The following is a 25508-nucleotide window of genomic DNA, read 5'->3' as shown; positions in this document are numbered from 1 at the left end:
CCTTTCTGTATGTTCCATAGTGCTAGGCTCCTCCCTTTCTGTATGTTCCATAGTGCTAGGCTCCTCCCTTTCTGTATGTTCCATAGTGCTAGGCTCCTCCCTTTCCTATGTTCCATAGTGCTAGGCTCCTCCCTTTCTGTATGTTCTATAGTGATAGGCTCCTCCCTTTCTGTATGTTCCATGGTGCTAGGCTCCTCCCTTTCTGTATGTTCCAGTGCTAGGCTCCTCCCTTTCTGTATGTTCCATAGTGCTAGGCTCCTCCCTTTCCTATGTTCCATAGTGCTAGGCTCCTCCCTTTCTGTATGTTCTATAGTGATAGGCTCCTCCCTTTCTGTATGTTCCATGGTGCTAGGCTCCTCCCTTTCTGTATGTTCCATAGTGCTAGGCTCCTCCCTTTCTGTATGTTCCATAGTGCTAGGCTCCTCCCTTTCTGTATGTTCCATAGTGCTTAGGCTCCTCCCTTTCCTTATGTTCCATACTGCTAGTCTCCTCCCTTTCCTTATGTTCCATAGTGCTAGGCTCCTCCCTTTCCTTATGTTCCATAGTGCTAGGCTCCTCCCTTTCTGTATGTTCCATAGTGCTAGGCTCCTCCCTTTCTGTATGTTCCATAGTGCTCCTCCCTTTCTGTATGTTCCATAGTGCTAGGCTCCTCCCTTTCTGTATGTTCCATAGTGCTTAGGCTCCTCCCTTTCCTTATGTTCCATACTGCTAGTCTCCTCCCTTTCCTTATGTTCCATAGTGCTAGTCTCCTCCCTTTCCTTATGTTCCATAGTGCTAGGCTCCTCCCTTTCCTTATGTTCCATAGTGCTAGGCTCCTCCCTTTCTGTATGTTCCATAGTGCTAGGCTCCTCCCTTTCTGTATGTTCCATAGTGCTAGTCTCCTCCCTTTCTGTATGTTCCATAGTGCTAGGCTCCTCCCTTTCCTTATGTTCCATAGTGCTAGTCTCCTCCCTTTCCTTATGTTCCATAGTGCTAGGCTCCTCCCTTTCCTTATGTTCCATAGTGCTAGGCTCCTCCCTTTCAGTATGTTCCATAGTGCTAGGCTCCTCCCTTTCTGTATGTTCCATAGTGCTAGGCTCCTCCCTTTCTGTATGTTCCATAGTGCTAGGCTCCTCCCTTTCTGTATGTTCCATAGTGCTAGTCTCCTCCCTTTCTGTATGTTCCATAGTGCTAGGCTCCTCCCTTTCTGTATGTTCCATAGTGCTAGGCTCCTCCCTTTCTGTATGTTCCATGGTGCTAGGCTCCTCCCTTTCTGTATGTTCCATAGTGCTAGGCTCCTCCCTTTCTGTATGTTCCATAGTGCTAGGCTCCTCCCTTTCCTTATGTTCCATAGTGCTAGGCTCCTCCCTTTCCTTATGTTCCATAGTGCTAGGCTCCTCCCTTTCTGTATGTTCCATAGTGCTAGGCTCCTCCCTTTCTGTATGTTCCATAGTGCTAGGCTCCTCCCTTTCTGTATGTTCCATAGTGCTAGGCTCCTCCCTTTCTGTATGTTCCATAGTGCTAGGCTCCTCCCTTTCCTTATGTTCCATAGTGCTAGGCTCCTCCCTTTCCTTATGTTCCATAGTGCTAGGCTCCTCCCTTTCTGTATGTTCCATAGTGCTAGGCTCCTCCCTTTCTGTATGTTCCATAGTGCTAGGCTCCTCCCTTTCTGTATGTTCCATAGTGCTAGGCTCCTCCCTTTCTGTATGTTCCATAGTGCTAGGCTCCTCCCTTTCAGTATGTTCCATAGTGCTAGGCTCCTCCCTTTCAGTATGTTCCATCGTGCTAGGCTCCTCCTTTTCTGTATGTTCCATAGTGCTAGGCTCCTCCCTTTCTGTATGTTCCATAGTGCTAGGCTCCTCCCTTTCCTATGTTCCATAGTGCTAGGCTCCTCCCTTTCTGTATGTTCCATAGTGCTAGGCTCCTCCCTTTCTGTATGTTCCATAGTGCTAGGCTCCTCCCTTTCCTATGTTCCATAGTGCTAGGCTCCTCCCTTTCTGTATGTTCCATAGTGCTAGGCTCCTCCCTTTCTGTATGTTCCATAGTGCTAGGCTCCTCCCTTTCCTATGTTCCATAGTGCTAGGCTCCTCCCTTTCAGTATGTTCCATAGTGCTAGGCTCCTCCCTTTCCTCCCTTTCCTTATGTTCCATAGTGCTAGGCTCCTCCCTTTCCTTATGTTCCATAGTGCATGTATGTTCCATAGTGCTAGGCTCCTCCCTTTCCTTATGTTCCATAGTGCATGTATGTTCCATAGTGCTAGGCTCCTCCCTTTCCTTATGTTCCATAGTGCTTAGGCTCCTCCCTTTCCTTATGTTCCATAGTGCTAGGCTCCTCCCTTTCCTTATGTTCCATAGTGCTAGGCTCCTCCCTTTCTGTATGTTCCATAGTGCTAGTCTCCTCCCTTTCTGTATGTTCCATAGTGCTAGTCTCCTCCCTTATGTTCCACAGTGCTAGGCTCCTCCCTTTCTGTATGTTCCATAGTGCTAGGCTCCTCCCTTTCTGTATGTTCCATAGTGCTAGGCTCCTCCCTTTCTGTATGTTCCATGGTGCTAGGCTCCTCCCTTTCTGTATGTTCCATAGTGCTAGGCTCCTCCCTTTCCTTATGTGCTAGGCTCCTCCCTTTCTGTATGTTCCATAGTGCTAGGCTCCTCCCTTTCTGTATGTTCCATAGTGCTAGGCTCCTCCTTTCTGCATGTTCCATAGTGCTAGGCTCCTCCCTTTCTGTATGTTCCATAGTGCTAGGCTCCTCCCTTTCCTTATGTTCCATAGTGCTAGGCTCCTCCCTTTCTGTATGTTCCATAGTGCTAGGCTCCTCCCTTTCTGTATGTTCCATAGTGCTAGGCTCCTCCTTTCAGCATGTTCCATAGTGCTAGGCTCCTCCCTTTCTGTATGTTCCATAGTGCTAGGCTCCTCCCTTTCCTTATGTTCCATAGTGCTAGGCTCCTCCCTTTCTGTATGTTCCATAGTGCTAGGCTCCTCCCTTTCTGTATGTTCCATAGTGCTAGGCTCCTCCCTTTCTGTATGTTCCATAGTGCTAGGCTCCTCCCTTTCTGTATGTTCCATAGTGCTAGGCTCCTCCCTTTCCTCCCTTTCCTTATGTTCCATAGTGCTTGGCTCCTCCCTTTCTGTATGTTCCATAGTGCTAGGCTCCTCCCTTTCCTTATGTTCCATAGTGCTAGGCTCCTCCCTTTCTGTATGTTCCATAGTGCTAGGCTCCTCCCTTTCCTTATGTTCTATAGTGATAGGCTCCTCCCTTTCTGTATGTTCCATGGTGCTAGGCTCCTCCCTTTCTGTATGTTCCATAGTGCTAGGCTCCTCCCTTTCTGTATGTTCCATAGTGCTAGGCTCCTCCCTTTCCTATGTTCCATAGTGCTAGGCTCCTCCCTTTCTGTATGTTCCATAGTGCTAGTCTCCTCCCTTTCTGTATGTTCCATAGTGCTAGTCTCCTCCCTTATGTTCCACAGTGCTAGGCTCCTCCTTTCTGTATGTTCCATGGTGCTAGGCTCCTCCCTTTCTGTATGTTCCATAGTGCTAGGCTCCTCCCTTTCTGTATGTTCCATAGTGCTAGGCTCCTCCCTTTCTGTATGTTCCATAGTGCTTAGGCTCCTCCTTTCCTTATGTTCCATACTGCTAGGCTCCTCCCTTTCAGTATGTTCCATAGTGCTAGGCTCCTCCCTTTCTGTATGTTCCATAGTGCTAGTCTCCTCCCTTTCCTTATGTTCCATAGTGCTAGGCTCCTCCCTTTCCTTATGTTCCATAGTGCTAGGTTCCTCCCTTTCAGTATGTTCCATAGTGCTAGGCTCCTCCCTTTCTGTATGTTCCATGGTGCTAGGCTCCTCCCTTTCTGTATGTTCCATAGTGCTATGCTCCTCCCTTTCTGTATGTTCCATAGTGCTAGGCTCCTCCCTTTCTGTATGTTCCATAGTGCTAGGCTCCTCCCTTTCTGTATGTTCCATAGTGCTAGGCTCCTCCCTTTCCTTATGTTCCATAGTGCTAGGCTCCTCCCTTTCTGTATGTTCCATAGTGCTAGGCTCCTCCCTTTCCTTATGTTCCATACTGCTAGGCTCCTCCCTTTCCTTATGTTCCATAGTGCTAGGCTCCTCCCTTTCTGTATGTTCCATAGTGCTAGGCTCCTCCCTTTCCTTATGTTCCATAGTGCTAGGCTCCTCCCTTTCCTTATGTTCCATAGTGCTAGGCTCCTCCCTTTCCTTATGTTCCATACTGCTAGGCTCCTCCCTTTCCTTATGTTCCATAGTGCTAGGCTCCTCCCTTTCTGTATGTTCCATAGTGCTAGGCTCCTCCCTTTCCTATGTTCCATAGTGCTAGGCTCCTCCCTTTCTGTATGTTCTATAGTGATAGGCTCCTCCTTTCTGTATGTTCCATGGTGCTAGGCTCCTCCCTTTATGTATGTTCCATAGTGCTAGGCTCCTCCCTTTCTGTATGTTCCATAGTGCTAGGCTCCTCCCTTTCTGTATGTTCCATAGTGCTTAGGCTCCTCCCTTTCCTTATGTTCCATACTGCTAGTCTCCTCCCTTTCCTTATGTTCCATAGTGCTAGGCTCCTCCCTTTCAGTATGTTCCATAGTGCTAGGCTCCTCCCTTTCTGTATGTTCCATAGTGCTAGGTTCCTCCCTTTCTGTATGTTCCATAGTGCTAGGCTCCTCCCTTTCCTTATGTTCCATACTGCTAGTCTCCTCCCTTTCCTTATGTTCCATAGTGCTAGGCTCCTCCCTTTCTGTATGTTCCATAGTGCTAGGCTCCTCCTTTCAGTATGTTCCATAGTGCTAGGCTCCTCCCTTTCTGTATGTTCCATAGTGCTAGGCTCCTCCCTTTCTGTATGTTCCATAGTGCTAGGCTCCTCCCTTTCCTTATGTTCCATAGTGCTAGGCTCCTCCCTTTCTGTATGTTCCATAGTGCTAGGTTCCTCCCTTTCTGTATGTTCCATAGTGCTAGGCTCCTCCCTTTCCTTATGTTCCATAGTGCTAGGCTCCTCCCTTTCTGTATGTTCCATAGTGCTAGGCTCCTCCCTTTCCTTATGTTCCATACTGCTAGTCTCCTCCCTTTCTGTATGTTCCATAGTGCTAGGCTCCTCCCTTTCTGTATGTTCCATAGTGCTAGGCTCCTCCCTTTCCTTATGTTCCATAGTGCTAGGCTCCTCCCTTTCAGTATGTTCCATAGTGCTAGGCTCCTCCCTTTCTGTATGTTCCATAGTGCTAGGCTCCTCCCTTTCTGTATGTTCCATAGTGCTAGGCTCCTCCCTTTCCTTATGTTCCATAGTGCTAGTCTCCTCCCTTATGTTCCATAGTGCTAGGCTCCTTCCTTTCTGTATGTTCCATAGTGCTAGGCTCCTCCCTTTCTGTATGTTCCATAGTGCTAGGCTCCTCCCTTTCAGTATGTGCCATAGTGCTAGGCTCCTCCCTTTCTGTATGTTCCATAGTGCTAGGCTCCTCCCTTTCTGTATGTTCCATAGTGCTAGGCTCCTCCCTTTCCTCCCTTTCCTTATGTTCCATAGTGCTAGGCTCCTCCCTTTCTGTATGTTCCATAGTGCCTGTATGTTCCATAGTGCTAGGCTCCTCCCTTTCTGTATGTTCCATAGTGCTAGGCTCCTCCGTTTCTGTATGTTCCATAGTGCTAGGCTCCTCCCTTTCTGTATGTTCCATAGTGCTAGGCTCCTCCCTTTCTTTATGTTCCATAGTGCTAGGCTCCTCCCTTTCTGTATGTTCCATAGTGCTAGGCTCCTCCCTTTCCTTATGTTCCATAGTGCATGTATGTTCCATAGTGCTAGGCTCCTCCCTTTCTGTATGTTCCATAGTGCTAGGCTCCTCCCTTTCTGTATGTTCCATAGTGCTAGGCTCCTCCCTTTCCTTATGTTCCATAGTGCTAGGCTCCTCCCTTTCTGTATGTTCCATAGTGCTAGGCTCCTCCCTTTCTGTATGTTCCATGGTGCTAGGCTCCTCCCTTTCTGTATGTTCCATGGTGCTAGGCTCCTCCCCTTTCTGTATGTTCCATAGTGCTAGGCTCCTCCCTTTCCTTATGTTCCATAGTGCTAGGCTCCTCCCTTTCCTTATGTTCCATAGTGCTAGTCTCCTCCCTTTCTGTATGTTCCATAGTGCTAGGCTCCTCCCTTTCTGTATGTTCCATAGTGCTAGGCTCCTCCCTTTCAGTATGTTCCATCGTGCTAGGCTCCTCCCTTTCTGTATGTTCCATAGTGCTAGGCTCCTCCCTTTCTGTATGTTCCATAGTGCTAGGCTCCTCCCTTTCCTCCCTTTCCTTATGTTCCATAGTGCTAGGCTCCTCCCTTTCTGTATGTTCCATAGTGCTAGGCTCCTCCCTTTCTGTATGTTCCATAGTGCTAGGCTCCTCCCTTTCTGTATGTTCCATAGTGCTAGGCTCCTCCGTTTCTGTATGTTCCATAGTGCTAGGCTCCTCCCTTTCTGTATGTTCCATAGTGCTAGGCTCCTCCCTTTCCTCATGTTCCATAGTGCTAGGCTACTCCCTTTCTGTATGTTCCATAGTGCTAGGCTCCTCCCTTTCCTTATGTTCCATAGTGCATGTATGTTCCATAGTGCTAGGCTCCTCCCTTTCCTTATGTTCCATAGTGCTTAGGCTCCTCCCTTTCCGTAGGTTCCATAGTGCTAGGCTCCTCCCTTTCCTTATGTTCCATAGTGCTAGGCTCCTCCCTTTCCGTAGGTTCCACGTCCATTTGCACAGGAATGGTGCAACCGTGCTGATCACATCTATACTGTATAAGTATGATTTCCATATGATGCTCAGAGGCTGAACACTGAGCTGAGGTTGAGCTAAAACTGACTTTTGACGAATGATGATTTGCTAAGTCGGATCGCCGACGATCTGATGGATTTATGACTATTTATATGGAGCAAATATTTCCCACTGGGCACACCATGTCATTTCAACGTGTAAATGTGGGTAATATTTGGCTGATACGTTGATCAATGAGATTCCAGCCTTTATTCACCCACATAGACAGCCAGAAGGTTGTTGAATGTGTTATCACGATGCTTTCAACCATCTAAAAGCAAAACAAAAGTCTTAAGATCATAGTTAAAGAATAGGAATAAATCAAATGAAACTGCATTTAATGTTGGATTTGATTTAGTTCTATTCTTTAACTTTGATGTTTGGTTGAAATGGAGACGTGAACCCAACATATCAGTTATTCATTTGTAGACAAATTGGAAGTAAACCAGTCAGTGGTACAGATGGAACTGTCCAATCAGAACTAAGTCAGTGGTACAGGTGGAACTGTCCAATCAGAACTAAGTCAGTGGTACAGAGGGAACTATCCAATCAGAACTAAGTCAGTGGTACAGGTGGAACTATCCAATCAGAACTAAGTCAGTGGTACAGATGGAACTATCCAATCAGAACTAAGTCAGTGGTACAGAGGGAACTATCCAATCAGAACGAAGTCAGTAGTACAGATGGAACTGTCCAATCAGAATGAAGTCAGTGGTACAGAGGAACTATCCAATCAGAACTAAGTCAGTGGTACAGATGGAACTGTCCAATCAGAACTAAGTCAGTGGTACAGAGGAACTATCCAATCAGAACTAATTCAGTAGTACAGATGGAACTATCCAATCAGAACTAAGTCAGTGGTACAGAGGGAACTATCCAATCAGAACTAAGTCAGTGGTACAGGTGGAACTGTCCAATCAGAACTAAGTCAGTGGTACAGATGGAACTATCCAATCAGAACTAAGTCAGTGGTACAGATGGAACTATCCAATCAGAACTAAGTCAGTGGTACAGATGGAACTATCCAATCAGAACTAAGTCAGTGGTACAGAGGGAACTGTCCAATCAGAACTAAGTCAGTGGTACAGGTGGAACTGTCCAATCAGAACTAAGTCAGTGGTACAGATGGAACTATCCAATCAGAACTAAGTCAGTGGTACAGATGGAACTATCCAATCAGAACTAAGTCAGTGGTACAGATGGAACTGTCCAATCAGAACTATCCAATCAGAACGAAGTCAGTAGTACAGATGGAACTATCCAATCAGAACTAAGTCAGTGGTACAGATGGAACTATCCAATCAGAACTAAGTCAGTGGTACAGGTGGAACTATCCAATCAGAACTAAGTCAGTGGTACAGATGGAACTATCCAATCAGAACTAAGTCAGTGGTACAGATGGAACTATCCAATCAGAACTAAGTCAGTAGTACAGATGGAACTATCCAATCAGAACTAAGTCAGTGGTACAGAAGGAACTGTCCAATCAGAACGAAGTCAGTGGTACAGGTGGAACTATCCAATCAGAACTAAGTCAGTGGTACAGAGGGAACTATCCAATCAGAACTAAGTCAGTGGTACAGGTGGAACTATCCAATCAGAACTAAGTCAGTAGTACAGATGGAACTATCCAATCAGAACTAAGTCAGTGGTACAGAGGGAACTGTCCAATCAGAACTAAGTCAGTGGTACAGGTGGAACTATCCAATCAGAACGAAGTCAGTGGTACAGATGGAACTATCCAATCAGAACTAAGTCAGTGGTACAGTTGGAACTGTCCAATCAGAAGATACATCTCCTTCAAATGGTCATATTTGGTTGCGTTGACAACCAAACACAATTAAAGATTCAGTTTGTCTATACACATTAATAATGTCACGTCTCCATCTCAACTAAAATTAAAAATACTAAATCAAATTAAACTTTAAATGCAGATAGATTGTTGGTTCTATCAATGTAATTGTATATAACTGTATAATTGTATATAACTGTGATGTAATGTTTCACAGAAGTCTTTAACCTTTCCTTTCTCATACTTTCTACAGATTATACATTAAAGATTCATATTTTTACTAAAAGTATTAGAACAGCGTAACTCTGTGTTGTCTGTTCACACTGCTATGCTTTATCCTGGCCAGGTCGCAGTTGCAAATGAGAACTTGTTCTCAACTAGCCTACCTGGTTAAATAAAGGTGAAATAAAAATAAATAAAATTATTATAAAATTGATCGATTGACTATGACTTTTCAGATCACCCAGCAGTGCTGTCTGCAGAGCTCCAGGTAAATATTACAAATCTTCAGCCATTCCTGAACATCGATCCAACAACGAGCTACATAAGGACGGTACCAAAACAAATGATCTAGTGATTCTGTCTCTTCACAACAAAATAGGCAGAGCTGGAAAGGTTGTATCCCCCATATAGAGAAGTTTGTATAATCATTTAAATTAGAAAACTAAGTTTTGAATCCGGTGTTGTTCTGCGTACCAGTTTGTAAATCATGTGCCATGGAATCGGCACATCGGAAATCTCTTCCCAACTATTTTGCAATCTATATGGCTGTCAATGTATTCATCCTTTTTTATTTATCACAATAATCTTTAACTAATTATTGTCTTTAATGTAGAGCCAACAGACAAGTTCCTTACTTTTTCCTCCTTCCACTTGCCTCCTCCGTTTCTGTGGTAATGCTGCAATTAGTTTGTTGTAATTTTGGGTAGAGCAGAATTTTCCATATGTTTAAGTTAGCTGTATGTGTGACATTACTCCACCAGTCACATTTATGATATATTTGACAAAAATTCGAACATTTTGTTTGACATTTTTGAGATTGAGTTTACATAGAACATATTGACCATTAACTTGAAGATTCCATTGGAGACCCTAGACGTATATATATATTGTCCATTTTAAATGTACCAGAGCTTCAAACCCTAGACGTATGTATATATATTGTCCATTTTAAATGTACCAGAGGTTCAAACCCTAGACGTATATATATTGTCCATTTTTAATTGAAATCTGGGTTGAATTGAAACAATAGCTGACGATGACTGCAAACCCAATATAGTCTAATTAGATGATGTACAGTGACTTCAGAAAGTATTCAGACCCCTTGACTTTTTCCACATGTTGTTGTGTTACAACTTTTCAAATGGATGATGTTGAGATGTTATGTCACTGACCTTCTCACAACACCCCATAATGTCAAAGTGGAATTAATGTGTGTTTTTAGAAACGTTTACTAATTATTTGCAAATGAAAAAGCTGAAATTGGCGAAGCGAGAGGCTACATTAGTCTCCTCACCCACCTGTTGTACCACCAGCCTCCTCTGTTCTCCTGGGCACAGCTACCCTGTAGGTAGCGGTCATGGTCCTATAGGAATCATCAGGATAACACGTTTACATTATGCTTTTCACTACCAAATTGTAGTGCATTTCACTGTGCTAAATAGACAGTTTTCACTGTGCTCAATACACTATGACTGTCTTCACTGTGCTCAATACACTATGAGCCCTAGGACCGTGCCCCAGGACTACCTGACATGATGGCTCCTTGCTGTCCCCAGTCCACCTGACTGTGCTGCTGCTCCAGTTTCAACTGTTCTGCCTTATTATTATTCGACCATGCTGGTCATTTATGAACATTTGAACATCTTGGTCATGTTCTGTTATAATCTCTACCCGGCACAGCCAGAAGAGGACTGGCCACCCCACATAGCCCGGTTCCTCTCTAGGTTTCTTCCTAGGTTTTGGCCTTTCTAGGGAGTTTTTCCTAGCCACCGTGCTTTTACACCTGCATTGTTTGCTGTTTGGGGTTTTAGGCTGGGTTTCTGTACAGCACTTTGAGATATCAGCTGATGTACGAAGGGCTATATAAATACATTTGATTTGATTTGATGAGTGTCTTCACTGTGCTCAATACACTATGAGTGTCTTCACTGTGCTCAATACACTATGAGTGTCTTCACTGTGCTCAATACACTATGAGTGTCTTCACTGTGCTCAATACACTGAGTGTCTTCACTGTGCTCAATACACTGAGTGTCTTCACTCTGCTCAATACACTGAGTGTTTTCACTGTGCTCAATACACTATGAGTGTCTTCACTGTGCTCAATACACTGAGTGTCTTCACGGTGCTCAATACACTGACTGTCTTCACTGTGCTCAATACACTGAGTGTCTTCACTGTGCTCAATACACTATGAGTGTTTTCAATGTGCTCAATACACTGAGTGTCTTCACTGTGCTCAATACACTGAGTGTCTTCACTCTGCTCAATACACTGAGTGTTTTCACTGTGCTCAATACACTATGAGTGTCTTCACTGTGCTTAATACACTATGAGTGTTTTCACTCTGCTCAATACACAATGAGTGTCTTCACTGTGCTCAATACACTGAGTGTCTTCACTGTGCTCAATACACTGACTGTCTTCACTGTGCTCAATACACTGACTGTCTTCACTGTGCTCAATACACTGAGTGTCTTCACTGTGCTCAATAGACTATGAGTGTTTTCAATGTGCTCAATACACTGAGTGTCTTCACTGTGCTCAATACACTGAGTGTCTTCACTCTGCTCAATAAACTGAGTGTTTTCACTGTGCTCAATACACTACGAGTGTCTTCACTGTGCTCAATACACTATGAGTGTTTTCACTCTGCTCAATACACAATGAGTGTCTTCACTGTAATCAATACACTGAGTGTCTTCACTGTGCTCAATACACTGAGTGTTTTCACTGTGCTCAATACACTATGAGTGTCTTCACTGTGCTCAATACACTGAGTGTCTTCACTGTGCTCAATACACTGAGTGTTTTCACTGTGCTCAATACACTATGAGTGTCTTCACTGTGCTCAATACACTGAGTGTCTTCACGGTGCTCAATACACTATGAGTGTCTTCACTGTGCTCAATACACTGACTGTCTTCACTGTGCTCAATACACTGAGTGTCTTCACTGTGCTCAATACACTATGAGTGTTTTTCACTGTGCTCAATACACTATGAGTGTCTTCACTGTGCTCAATACACTATGAGTGTCTTCACTGTGATCAATACACTGAGTGTCTTCACTGTGCTCAATACACTATGAGTGTCTTCACTGTGATCAATACACTGAGTGTTTTCACTGTGCTCAATACACTATGAGTGTCTTCACTGTGCTCAATACACTGAGTGTCTTCACTGTGCTCAATACACTGAGTGTTTTCACTGTGCTCAATACACTATGAGTGTCTTCACTGTGCTCAATACACTGAGTGTCTTCACGGTGCTCAATACACTATGAGTGTCTTCACTGTGCTCAATACACTGAGTGTCTTCACTGTGCTCAATACACTATGAGTGTTTTTCACTGTGCTCAATACACTATGAGTGTCTTCACTGTGCTCAATACACTATGAGTGTCTTCACTGTGATCAATACACTGAGTGTCTTCACTGTGCTCAATACACTATGAGTGTCTTCACTGTGATCAATACACTGAGTGTTTTCACTGTGCTCAATACACTATGAGTGTCTTCACTGTGCTCAATACACTATGAGTGTCTTCACTGTGCTCAATACACTATGAGTGTCTTCACTGTGCTCAATATACAATGAGTGTCTTCACTGTGCTCAATACACTATGAGTGTCTTCACTGTGCTCAAAACACTATGAGTGTCTTCACTGTGCTCAATACACTATGAGTGTTTTCACTGTGCTCAATACCCTATGAGTGTCTTCACTGTGCTCAATACACTATGAGTGTTTTCACTGTGCTCAATACACTATGAGTGTTTTCAATGTGCTCAATACACTATGAGTGTCTTCACTGTGCTCAATACACTGAGTGTCTTCACTGTGCTCAATACACTGAGTGTCTTCACGGTGCTCAATACACTATGAGTGTCTTCACTGTGCTCAATACACTGAGTGTCTTCACTGTGCTCAATACACTATGAGTGTTTTCACTGTGCTCAATACACTATGAGTGTCTTCACTGTGCTCAATACACTATGAGTGTCTTCACTGTGATCAATACACTGAGTGTTTTCACTGTGCTCAATACACTATGAGTGTCTTCACTGTGCTCAATACACTATGAGTGTCTTCACTGTGCTCAATATACAATGAGCGTCTTCACTGTGCTCAATACACAATGAGTGTCTTCACTGTGCTCAATACACTATGAGTGTCTTCACTGTGCTCAAAACACTATGAGTGTCTTCACTGTGCTCAATACACTATGAGTGTTTTCACTGTGCTCAATACCCTATGAGTGTCTTCACCGTGCTCAATACACTGAGTGTTTTTACTGTGCTCAATACACTATGAGTGTTTTCAATGTGCTCAATACACTGAGTGTCTTCACTGTGCTCAGTACACTATGAGTGTCTTCACTGTGCTCAATACACCGAGTGTCTTCACTGTGCTCAATACACTGAGTGTCTTCACTGTGCTCAATACACTGAGTGTCTTCACTGTGCTCAATACACTGAGTGTCTTCACTGTGCTCAATACACTGAGTGTCTTCACTGTGCTCAATACACTATGAGTGTCTTCACTGTGCTCAATACACTGACTGTCTTCACTGTGCTCAATACACTATGAGTGTTTTCACTGTGCTCAATACACTATGAGTGTCTTCGCTGTGCTCAATACACTATGAGTGTCTTCGCTGTGCTCAATACACTATGAGTGTCTTCACTCTGCTCAATACACTGAGTGTTTTCACTGTGCTCAATACACTATGAGTGTGTCTTCACTGTGCTCAATACACTATGAGTGTGTCTTCACTGTGCTCAATACACTATGAGTGTCTTCACTGTGCTCAATACACAATGAGTGTCTTCACTGTGCTCAATACACTATGAGTGTCTTCACTGTGCTCAAAACACTATGAGTGTCTTCACTCTGCACAATACACTGAGTGTTTTCACTGTGCTCAATACACTGAGTGTTTTTACTGTGCTCAATACACTATGAGTGTTTTCAATGTGCTCAATACACTGAGTGTCTTCACTGTGCTCAATACACTGAGTGTCTTCACTGTGCTCAATACACTGAGTGTCTTCTGCTCAGTGTTTTAATGATTTATTGATTAGATAGCTGTGACTAACCTAGTAATGATGTATTGAATATGTAGTTGTGACTAACCTGGTAATGATTTATTGATTATTTGGCTGTGACTAACCTGGTAATGATTTATTGATTAGATAGCTGTGACTAACCTGGTAATGATTTATTGATTAGATAGCTGTGACTAACCTGGTAATGATTTATTGATTATGTAGCTGTGACTAACCTGGTAATGATTTATTGATTATGTAGATGTGACTAACCTGGTAATGATTTATTGATTATGTAGCTGTGACTAACCTGGTAATGATTTATTGATTATGTAGCTGTGACTAACCTGGTAATGATTTATTGATTAGATAGTTGTGACTAACCTGGTAATGATTTATTGATTATGTAGCTGTGACTAACCTGGTAATGATTTATTGATTATTTGGCTGTGACTAACCTGGTAATGATTTATTGATTAGATAGCTGTGACTAACCTGGTAATGATTTATTGATTAGATAGCTGTGACTAACCTGGTAATGATTTATTGATTATGTAGCTGTGACTAACCTGGTAATGATTTATTGATTATGTAGATGTGACTAACCTGGTAATGATTTATTGATTATGTAGCTGTGACTAACCTGGTAATGATTTATTGATTATGTAGCTGTGACTAACCTGGTAATGATTTATTGATTATGTAGCTGTGACTAACCTGGTAATGATTTATTGATTATGTAGATGTGACTAACCTGGTAATGATGTATTGATTATGTAGCTGTGACTAACCTGGTAATGATTTATTGATTATGTAGCTGTGACTAACCTGGTAATGATTTATTGATTAGATAGTTGTGACTAACCTGGTAATGATTTATTGATTATGTAGCTGTGACTAACCTGGTAATGATTTATTGATTATTTGGCTGTGACTAACCTGGTAATGATTTATTGATTAGATAGCTGTGACTAACCTGGTAATGATTTATTGATTAGATAGCTGTGACTAACCTGGTAATGATTTATTGATTATGTAGCTGTGACTAACCTGGTAATGATTTATTGATTATGTAGATGTGACTAACCTGGTAATGATTTATTGATTATGTAGCTGTGACTAACCTGGTAATGATTTATTGATTATGTAGCTGTGACTAACCTGGTAATGATTTATTGATTATGTAGCTGTGACTAACCTGGTAATGATTTATTGATTATGTAGATGTGACTAACCTGGTAATGATTTATTGATTATGTAGCTGTGACTAACCTGGTAATGATTTATTGATTAGATAGCTGTGACTAACCTGGTAATGATTTATTGATTATGTAGCTGTGACTAACCTGGTAATGATTTATTGATTATGTAGCTGTGACTAACCTGGTAATGATTTATTGATTAGATAGCTTTGACTAACCTGGTAATGATTTATTGATTAGATAGCTGTGACTAACCTGGGAATGATTGATTAGATAGCTGTGACTTTCCTGGGAATGATTGGTTGATTGATTGGGTAGATGTGACTAATCTGGGAATGATTGATTAGATAGCTGTGACTAACCTGTGAATGATTGGTTGATTGATTGGGTAGATGTGACTAATCTGGGAATGATTGATTAGATAGCTGTGACTAACCTGTGAATGATTGGTTGATTGATTGGGTAGATGTGACTAATCTGGGAATGATTGATTGGGTAGCTGTGACTAACCTGGTCTCTGGTGCTGAACTGCATCCCACTGAGAGAGGAAGACCATTGCTCCACCATCCCCCTTCCTCCTGATAAAGCATCTCCTCCACGACCGCTATGCACACCGTACCATAGACGATAGCTATCCTGGGGAGGAGGGGAGGAGAGGGAGAGGGAGAGAGAGGGGAGGAAAGGGAAGGGAGTTACAGGGGGTAGATAGTTAAGGTTAGAGTACAGTAGTACCATGTAGGCTATGCCAACTGAAGGGAACTAACAGTCGATTGGCAGTTGAATATTTGTTATTAGACCTACTGACTGTCGATACTGATAGTGACTGATATTGAACACGATAGTTAAAGAAAACAGAGAAAAGGCCGTATGATTTAAATTATGCATAATGGCCCATGCATTTCCTATACTTTACTGTGGGAAAGCTAACGTGCTAACGTGCTAGCGTGTTTCAATATGCTGCCATACTGTATGACTGGTTTCACGTCTCCAACGATTGTTACCAGCCATCCCACAGTCTGTTACCAGTCATCCCACAGACTGTTACCAGTCATCCCACAGACTGTTACCAGTCATCCCACAGACTGTTACCAGCCATCCCACAGACTGTTACCAGCCATCCCACAGACTGTTACCAGCCATCCCACAGACTGTTACCAGCCATCCCACAGACTGTTACCAGCCATCCCACAGACTGTTACCAGTCATCCCACAGACTGTTACCAGTCATCCCACAGACTGTTACCAGTCATCCCACAGACTGTTACCAGCCATCCCACAGACTGTTACCAGTCATCCCACAGACTGTTACCAGCCATCCCACAGACTGTTACCAGCCATACCACAGACTGTTACCAGCCATCCCACAGACTGTTACCAGCCATACCACAGACTGTTACCAGCCATCCCACAGACTGTTACCAGCCATCCCAAAGTCTGTTACCAGCCATCCCAAAGTCTGTTACCAGGCATCCCAAAGTCTGTTACCAGGCATCCCACAGTCTGTTACATACCATCCCACAGACTGTTACCAGCCATCCCAAAGTCTGTTACCAGCCATCCCACAGACTGTTACCAGCCATCCCAAAGTCTGTTACCAGCCATCCCACAGACTGTTACCAGCCATCCCACAGACTGTTACCAGCCATCCCACAGACTGTTACCAGCCATCCCACAGACTGTTACCAGCCATCCCAAAGTCTGTTACCAGCCATCCCAAAGTCTGTTACCAGCCATCCCACAGTCTGTTACCAGCCATCCCAAAGTCTGTTACCAGCCATCCCAAAGTCTGTTACCAGGCATCCCACAGTCTGTTACATACCATCCCACAGACTGTTACCAGCCATCCCAAAGTCTGTTACCAGCCATCCCACAGACTGTTACCAGCCATCCCACAGACTGTTACCAGCCATACCACAGACTGTTACCAGTCATCCCACAGACTGTTACCAGTCATCCCACAGACTGTTACCAGTCATCCCACAGACTGTTACCAGTCATCCCACAGACCCATCCCACAGACTGTTACCAGCCATCCCACAGACTGTTACCAGTCATCCCACAGACCCATCCCACAGACTGTTACCAGCCATCCCACAGACTGTTACCAGTCATCCCACAGACTGTTACCAGCCATCCCACAGACTGTTACCAGTCATCCCACAGACTGTTACCAGTCATCCCACAGACCCATCCCACAGACTGTTACCAGCCATACCACAGACTGTTACCAGTCATCCCACAGCCCGTTACCAGCCATCCCACAGACTGTTACCAGCCAGTGTCTTGCCTTCTCATCCCCCAGACTATACACAGTGTTCTGTGTCTTACCTTCTCATCCCCCAGACTATACACAGTGTTCTGAGTGTCTTACCTTCTCATCCCCCAGACTATACACAGTGTTCAGAGTGTCTTACCTTCTCATCCCCCAGACTATACACAGTGTTCAGAGTGTCTTACCTTCTCATCCCCCAGACTATACACAGTGTTCAGAGTGTCTTACCTTCTCATCCCCCAGACTATACACAGTGTTCAGAGTGTCTTACCTTCTCATCCCCCAGACTATACACAGTGTTCAGAGTGTCTTACCTTCTCATCCCCCAGACTATACACAGTGTTCTGAGTGTCTTACCTTCTCATCCCCAGACTATACACAGTGTTCTGAGTGTCTTACCTTCTCATCCCCCAGACTATACACAGTGTTCAGAGTGTCTTACCTTCTCATCCCCCAGACTATACACAGTGTTCAGAGTGTCTTACCTTCTCATCCCCCAGACTATACACAGTGTTCAGAGTGTCTTACCTTCTCATCCCCCAGACTATACACAGTGTTCAGAGTGTCTTACCTTCTCATCCCCCAGACTATACACAGTGTTCAGAGTGTCTTACCTTCTCATCTGTGATCCTGAAGTTCTGGTAGTAGGTATGAGTCTTGTCTCCGCTCCAGTCCATCAGATCTATCTTCACCAGGTTCTCACCTCAAACCCACACATACATACACATTACACACACACACATTACACACACACACATTACACACACACACACACACACACACACACACACACACACACACACACACACACACACACACACACACACACACACATACATATTACACACACACACACATTACACACACACACACACACACAATTACACACACATACATACATATTATACACACACACACACACACACATTACACACACATACACATTATTACACACACACACACACACACACACACACACACACACACACACACACACACACACACACACACACACACACACACACACACACACACACACACACACACACATTACACACACATACATACATATTACACACACACACACACACACACACACACACACACACACACACACACACACACACACACACACACACACACACACACATACATACATATTACACACACACACACACACACACACACACACACACACATACACATACATACATATTATACACACACACACATTACACACACATACACATAATTACACACACATTATTACACACACACACAAGCATTATTACACACACACACACACACACACACAATATTACACACACACACACACACACACACACACACACACACACATTATTACACACACACATACACATGTTACACACACACACACTATTACACACACACATTATTACACACACACATTATTACACACACACACACACACACATATTACACACACACATATTACACACACACATTATTACACACACACATTATTACACACACACACACACATATTACACACACACATTATTACACACACACACACACATATATATTACACACACACACACACACATTATTACAAACACACATACACGTTATTACACACACACACACACACACACACACACACACACACACACACACACACACACACACACACACACACACACACACACACACACACACACACACACACACACACACACACACACACACACACGTTATTACACACACACACACTATTAGACACACACACACTATTACACACACATATTTTTTACACACACACACACATACACGTTATTACACACACACGTACTATTACACACACACACACACATTATTACACACACACACACTATTACACACACACACTATTAAACACACACACACACATTATTACACACACACACACACACATTATTACACACACACACACTATTAAACACACACACACACACACATTATTACACACACACATACACGTTATTACACACACACACTATTACACACACACACTATTAAACGCACACACACACACATTATTACACACACACACACATTATTACACACACACATACACGTTATTACACACACACACACACTATTAAACACACACACTATTAAACACACACACGTTATTACACACACACACTATTAAACACACACACTATTAAACACACACACACACACATTATTACACACACACATACACGTTATTACACACACACACTATTACACACACACTATTAAACACACACTATTAAACACACACACATACACGTTATTACACACACACACTATTACACACACACACTATTAAACACACACACACACACATTATTACACACACACATTATTACACACACACATACGTTATTACACACACACACTATTAAACACACACACACACACACATTATTACACACACACATACACGTTATTACACACACACACTATTGCACACACACTATTAAACACACACACACACATTTATTTTACACACACATATTATTACACACACACATATATATATTACACACACACACACACACACACACACATTATTACAAACACACATATTTTTACACACACACACATACACGTTATTACACACACACACACACACACACACACACACACACACACACACGTTATTACACACACACACTATTAGACACACACTATTACACACACATATTTTATACACACACACACACACATACACGTTATTACACACACACGTACTATTACACACACACACACACACACACACACATTATTACACACACACACACACTATTACACACACACACTATTAAACACACACACACACATTATTACACACACACACACATTATTACACACACACTATTAAACACACACACACACATTATTACACGTTATTACACACACACACTATTACACACACACACTATTAAACGCACACACACACACATTATTACACACACACACACATTATTACACACACACATACACGTTATTACACACACACACACTATTAAACACACACACTATTAAACACACACACACACGTTATTACACACACACACTATTACACACACACACTATTAAACACACACACTATTAAACACACACACACACATACACGTTATTACACACACACACTATTACACACACACTATTAAACACACACACTTAAACACACACACATACACGTTATTACACACACACACTATTACACACACACACTATTAAACACACACACACACACATTATTACACACACACATTATTACACACACACATACGTTATTACACACACACACTATTAAACACACACACACACATTATTACACACACACATACACGTTATTACACACACACACTATTGCACACACACTATTAAACACACACACACTATTAAACACACACACACACACGTTATTACACACACACACTATTACACACACACACTATTAAACACACACACACTATTACACACACACACTATTAAACACACACACTATTAAACACACACACACACATTATTACACACACACACACACACACTATTACACACACACTATTAAACACACACACTATTAAACACACACACATACACGTTATTACCCACACACACTATTACACACACACACACTATTAAACACACACACACACACACACATTATTACACACACACATACACGTTATTACACACACTATTACACACACACACACACTATTAAACACACACACTATTAAACACACACACACACATTATTACACACACACACTATTACACACACACACACACATATATATTACACACACACACACACACACACACACATTATTACAAACACACATATTTTTACACACACACACACATACACGTTATTACACACACACACACACACACACACACACACACACACACACACACACACACACACACACACACACACACACGTTATTACACACACACACTATTAGACACACACACTATTACACACACATATTTTTTACACACACACACACATACACGTTATTACACACACACGTACTATTACACACACACACACACACACACACACATCATTACACACACACACACTATTACACACACACACTATTAAACACACACACACACATTATTACACACACACACACACACACATTATTACACACACACACACTATTAAACACACACACACACATTATTACACGTTATTACACACACACACTATTACACACACACACTATTAAACGCACACACACACACATTATTACACACACACACACATTATTACACACACACATACACGTTATTACACACACACACACACTATTAAACACACACACTATTAAACACACACACACACGTTATTACACACACACACTATTACACACACACACTATTAAACACACACACTATTAAACACACACACACACACACATTATTACACACACACATACACACTAACACACACACACACTATTACACACACACTATTAAACACACACACTTAAACACACACACATACACATTATTACACACACACACTATTACACACACACACTATTAAACACACACACACACACATTATTACACACACACATTATTACACACACACATACGTTATTACACACACACACTATTAAACACACACACACACACACACATTATTACACACACACATACACGTTATTACACACACACACTATTGCACACACACTATTAAACACACACACACTATTAAACACACACACACACACGTTATTACACACACACACTATTACACACACACACTATTAAACACACACACACTATTACACACACACACTATTAAACACACACACTATTAAACACACACACACACATTATTACACACACACATACACGTTATTACACACACACACACTATTACACACACACTATTAAACACACACACTATTAAACACACACACATACACGTTATTACCCACACACACTATTACACACACACACACTATTAAACACACACACACACATTATTACACACACACATACACGTTATTACACACACTATTACACACACACACTATTAAACACACACACTATTAAACACACACACACACATTATTACACACACACACTATTACACACACACATACACGTTATTACACACACACACTATTAAACACACACACTATTAAACACACACACACACATTATTACACACACACATACACGTTATTACACACACACACTATTACACACACACACTATTACACACACACACTATTAAACACACACATACACGTTATTACACACACACACTATTACACACACACACTATTACACACACACACACAGTGGTTCCTCCTTTAAAAGTTCTGCCATACTGCACCTTGTGTGCTGCTGCAACATTCTGTGGCACCGTTTTTAATTGTCGGCCATTTTTACCATTAATGCTAGTTAGTGCTAGTTTGACCACCAGAGGGCATCTTTGAGAAGCATTTGATAGTCTCCCATATTGGCATTACCAGAGAATATAAAACCTGTTTTGAAATAACATAGTATATGGGACTGATTTTACGAAACTTGGCTTAATTAATTTGATTAATATTATTGTGTTTTTATTCCCGAGAGAAACGAAATCCTCAGGGTTTCCGTTAGGATGGAATGGAAAATATGGCGCTGTACAACGTGATGGTCGGGAGTAGGCTACAGCAGAAGAGGATTGGAGGATTCTAAATTGTTTGCCTTCATTAGACAACTTTGTTCCAATATTTCTGTAAATCAGTGATATTTATTCCCATAGTAATTAATTATGGATCCATAACTAAATCAACATCTACATTTTTCAAAGAGTATTTTTATCATTATTTTATTAAAGAAGCATAAAGATACTGATGAAGAAATACAGTACTGTACAGTACATGCGTTTACATTTGGATAATAAAGTATTTTAAAGATATAAGCCACCTTCATTTGTTTATTAGGCTACTGTGCAATCTGACAAGTAAACATAGCCTACAATACATATTGTAATATTGTAATAAACATGTGAAAATGCATAGTTCCTTACATAAGGGAGAGCATGTGGGGACACAGGAGACCTGGGTTCAATTACCAGATGGGGGGGAAGGAGTAGGCTGTCCTTGTAAATAACAATTTGTTCTTAACTGACTTAACTGACTAGTTAAATGAAGGTTACAGTAAGAGCATAACAGTTCTGCACCCTGATTTTCAAATTCTAGTCGAACCAATACCCAAACGGAGATTCAGTGAAAATAAAAATCTCATTGATTTATCACTACCAGTCCCCATTGATTTATCAAGACCGGTCCCCATTGATTTATCACTACCAGTCCCCATTGATTTATCAAGACCAGTCCCCATTGTTTTATCAAGACCAGTCCTCATTGATTTATCACTACCAGTCCCTATTGTTTTATCAAGACCAGTCCCCATTGTTTTATCAAGACCAGTCCCTATTGATTTATCACTACCAGTCCTCATTGATTTATCACTACCAGTCCCCATTGATTTATCACTACCAGTCCCCATTGATTTATCACTACCAGTCCCTATTGATTTATCACTACCAGTCCCCATTGATTTATCACTACCAGTCCCCATTGATTTATCACTACCAGTCCCCATTGATTTATCACTACCAGTCCCCATTGATTTATCACTACCAGTCCCCATTGATTTATCACTACCAGTCCCCATTGATTTATCACTACCAGTCCCTATTGATTTATCACTACCAGTCCCCATTGATTTATCCCTACCAGTCCCCATTGATTTATCCCTACCAGTCCCCATTGATTTATCACTACCAGTCCCCGTTGATATATCACTACCAGTCCCCGTTGATTTATCACTACCAGTCCCTATTGATTTATTAAGACCAGTCCCCATTGATTTATCACTACCAGTCCCCATTGATTTATCACTACCAGTCCCCATTGATTTATCACTACCAGTCCCCATTGATTTATCACTACCAGTCCCTATTGATTTATTAAGACCAGTCCCCATTGATTTATCACTACCAGTCCCCATTGATTTATCACTACCAGTCCCCATTGATTTATCACTACCAGTCCCCATTGATTTATCACTACCAGTCCTCATTGATTTATCACTACCAGTCCCTATTGATTTATTAAGACCAGTCCCCATTGATTTATCACTACCAGTCCCCATTGATTTATCACTACCAGTCCCCATTGATTTATCACTACCAGTCCCCATTGATTTATCACTACCAGTCCTCATTGATTTATCACTACCAGTCCCCATTGATTTATCACTACCAGTCCCCATTGATTTATCACTACCAGTCCTCATTGATTTATCACTACCAGTCCCCATTGATTTATCACTACCAGTCCCCATTGATTTATCACTACCAGTCCTCATTGATTTATCACTACCAGTCCCCATTGATTTATCACTACCAGTCCCCATTGATTTATCACTACCAGTCCCCATTGATTTATCACTACCAGTCCTCATTGATTTATCACTACCAGTCCCCATTGATTTATCACTACCAGTCCCCATTGATTTATCACTACCAGTCCCCATTGATTTATCACTACCAGTCCCCATTGATTTATCACTACCAGTCCTCATTGATTTATCACTACCAGTCCCCATTGATTTATCACTACCAGTCCTCATTGATTTATCACTACCAGTCCCCATTGATTTATCACTACCAGTCCCCATTGATTTATCACTACCAGTCCCCATTGATTTATCACTACCAGTCCCTATTGATTTATCACTACCAGTCCCCATTGATTTATCACTACCAGTCCCCATTGATTTATCACTACCAGTCCCCATTGATTTATCACTACCAGTCCCCATTGATTTATCACTACCAGTCCCCATTGATTTATCACTACCAGTCCCCATTGATTTATCACTACCAGTCCCCATTGATTTATCACTACCAGTCCCCATTGATTTATCACTACCAGTCCCTATTGATTTATTAAGACCAGTCCCCATTGATTTATCACTACCAGTCCCCATTGATTTATCACTACCAGTCCCCATTGATTTATCACTACCAGTCCTCATTGATTTATCACTACCAGTCCCCATTGATTTATCACTACCAGTCCCCATTGATTTATCACTACCAGTCCTCATTGATTTATCACTACCAGTCCCCATTGATTTATCACTACCAGTCCCCATTGATTTATCACTACCAGTCCCCAT

The 25508-nt window shown here is 42.0% G+C and overlaps 1 protein-coding gene across 1 annotated transcript in view; it reads right to left on the bottom strand.

The window, feature by feature from the left end:
- fgl1b (fibrinogen like 1B) overlaps window positions 1–25508 on the bottom strand; it is a 59326-nt gene that overhangs the window by 1624 nt on the left and 32194 nt on the right. Inside the window, 3 exon segments of the mRNA XM_052528985.1 lie at window positions 10053–10117; window positions 15515–15640; window positions 17891–17979. Coding sequence (XP_052384945.1) covers window positions 10053–10117; window positions 15515–15640; window positions 17891–17979 — 280 coding nt within the window.

The sequence above is a fragment of the Oncorhynchus keta genome, chromosome 11, assembly GCF_023373465.1.
Source record: "Oncorhynchus keta strain PuntledgeMale-10-30-2019 chromosome 11, Oket_V2, whole genome shotgun sequence".
In the NCBI taxonomy this organism is placed as follows: Eukaryota; Metazoa; Chordata; class Actinopteri; order Salmoniformes; family Salmonidae; genus Oncorhynchus; species Oncorhynchus keta.
The sequence above is the reverse complement of the archived record's forward strand: the minus strand, read 5'-3'. Positions and strand labels throughout refer to the sequence as shown.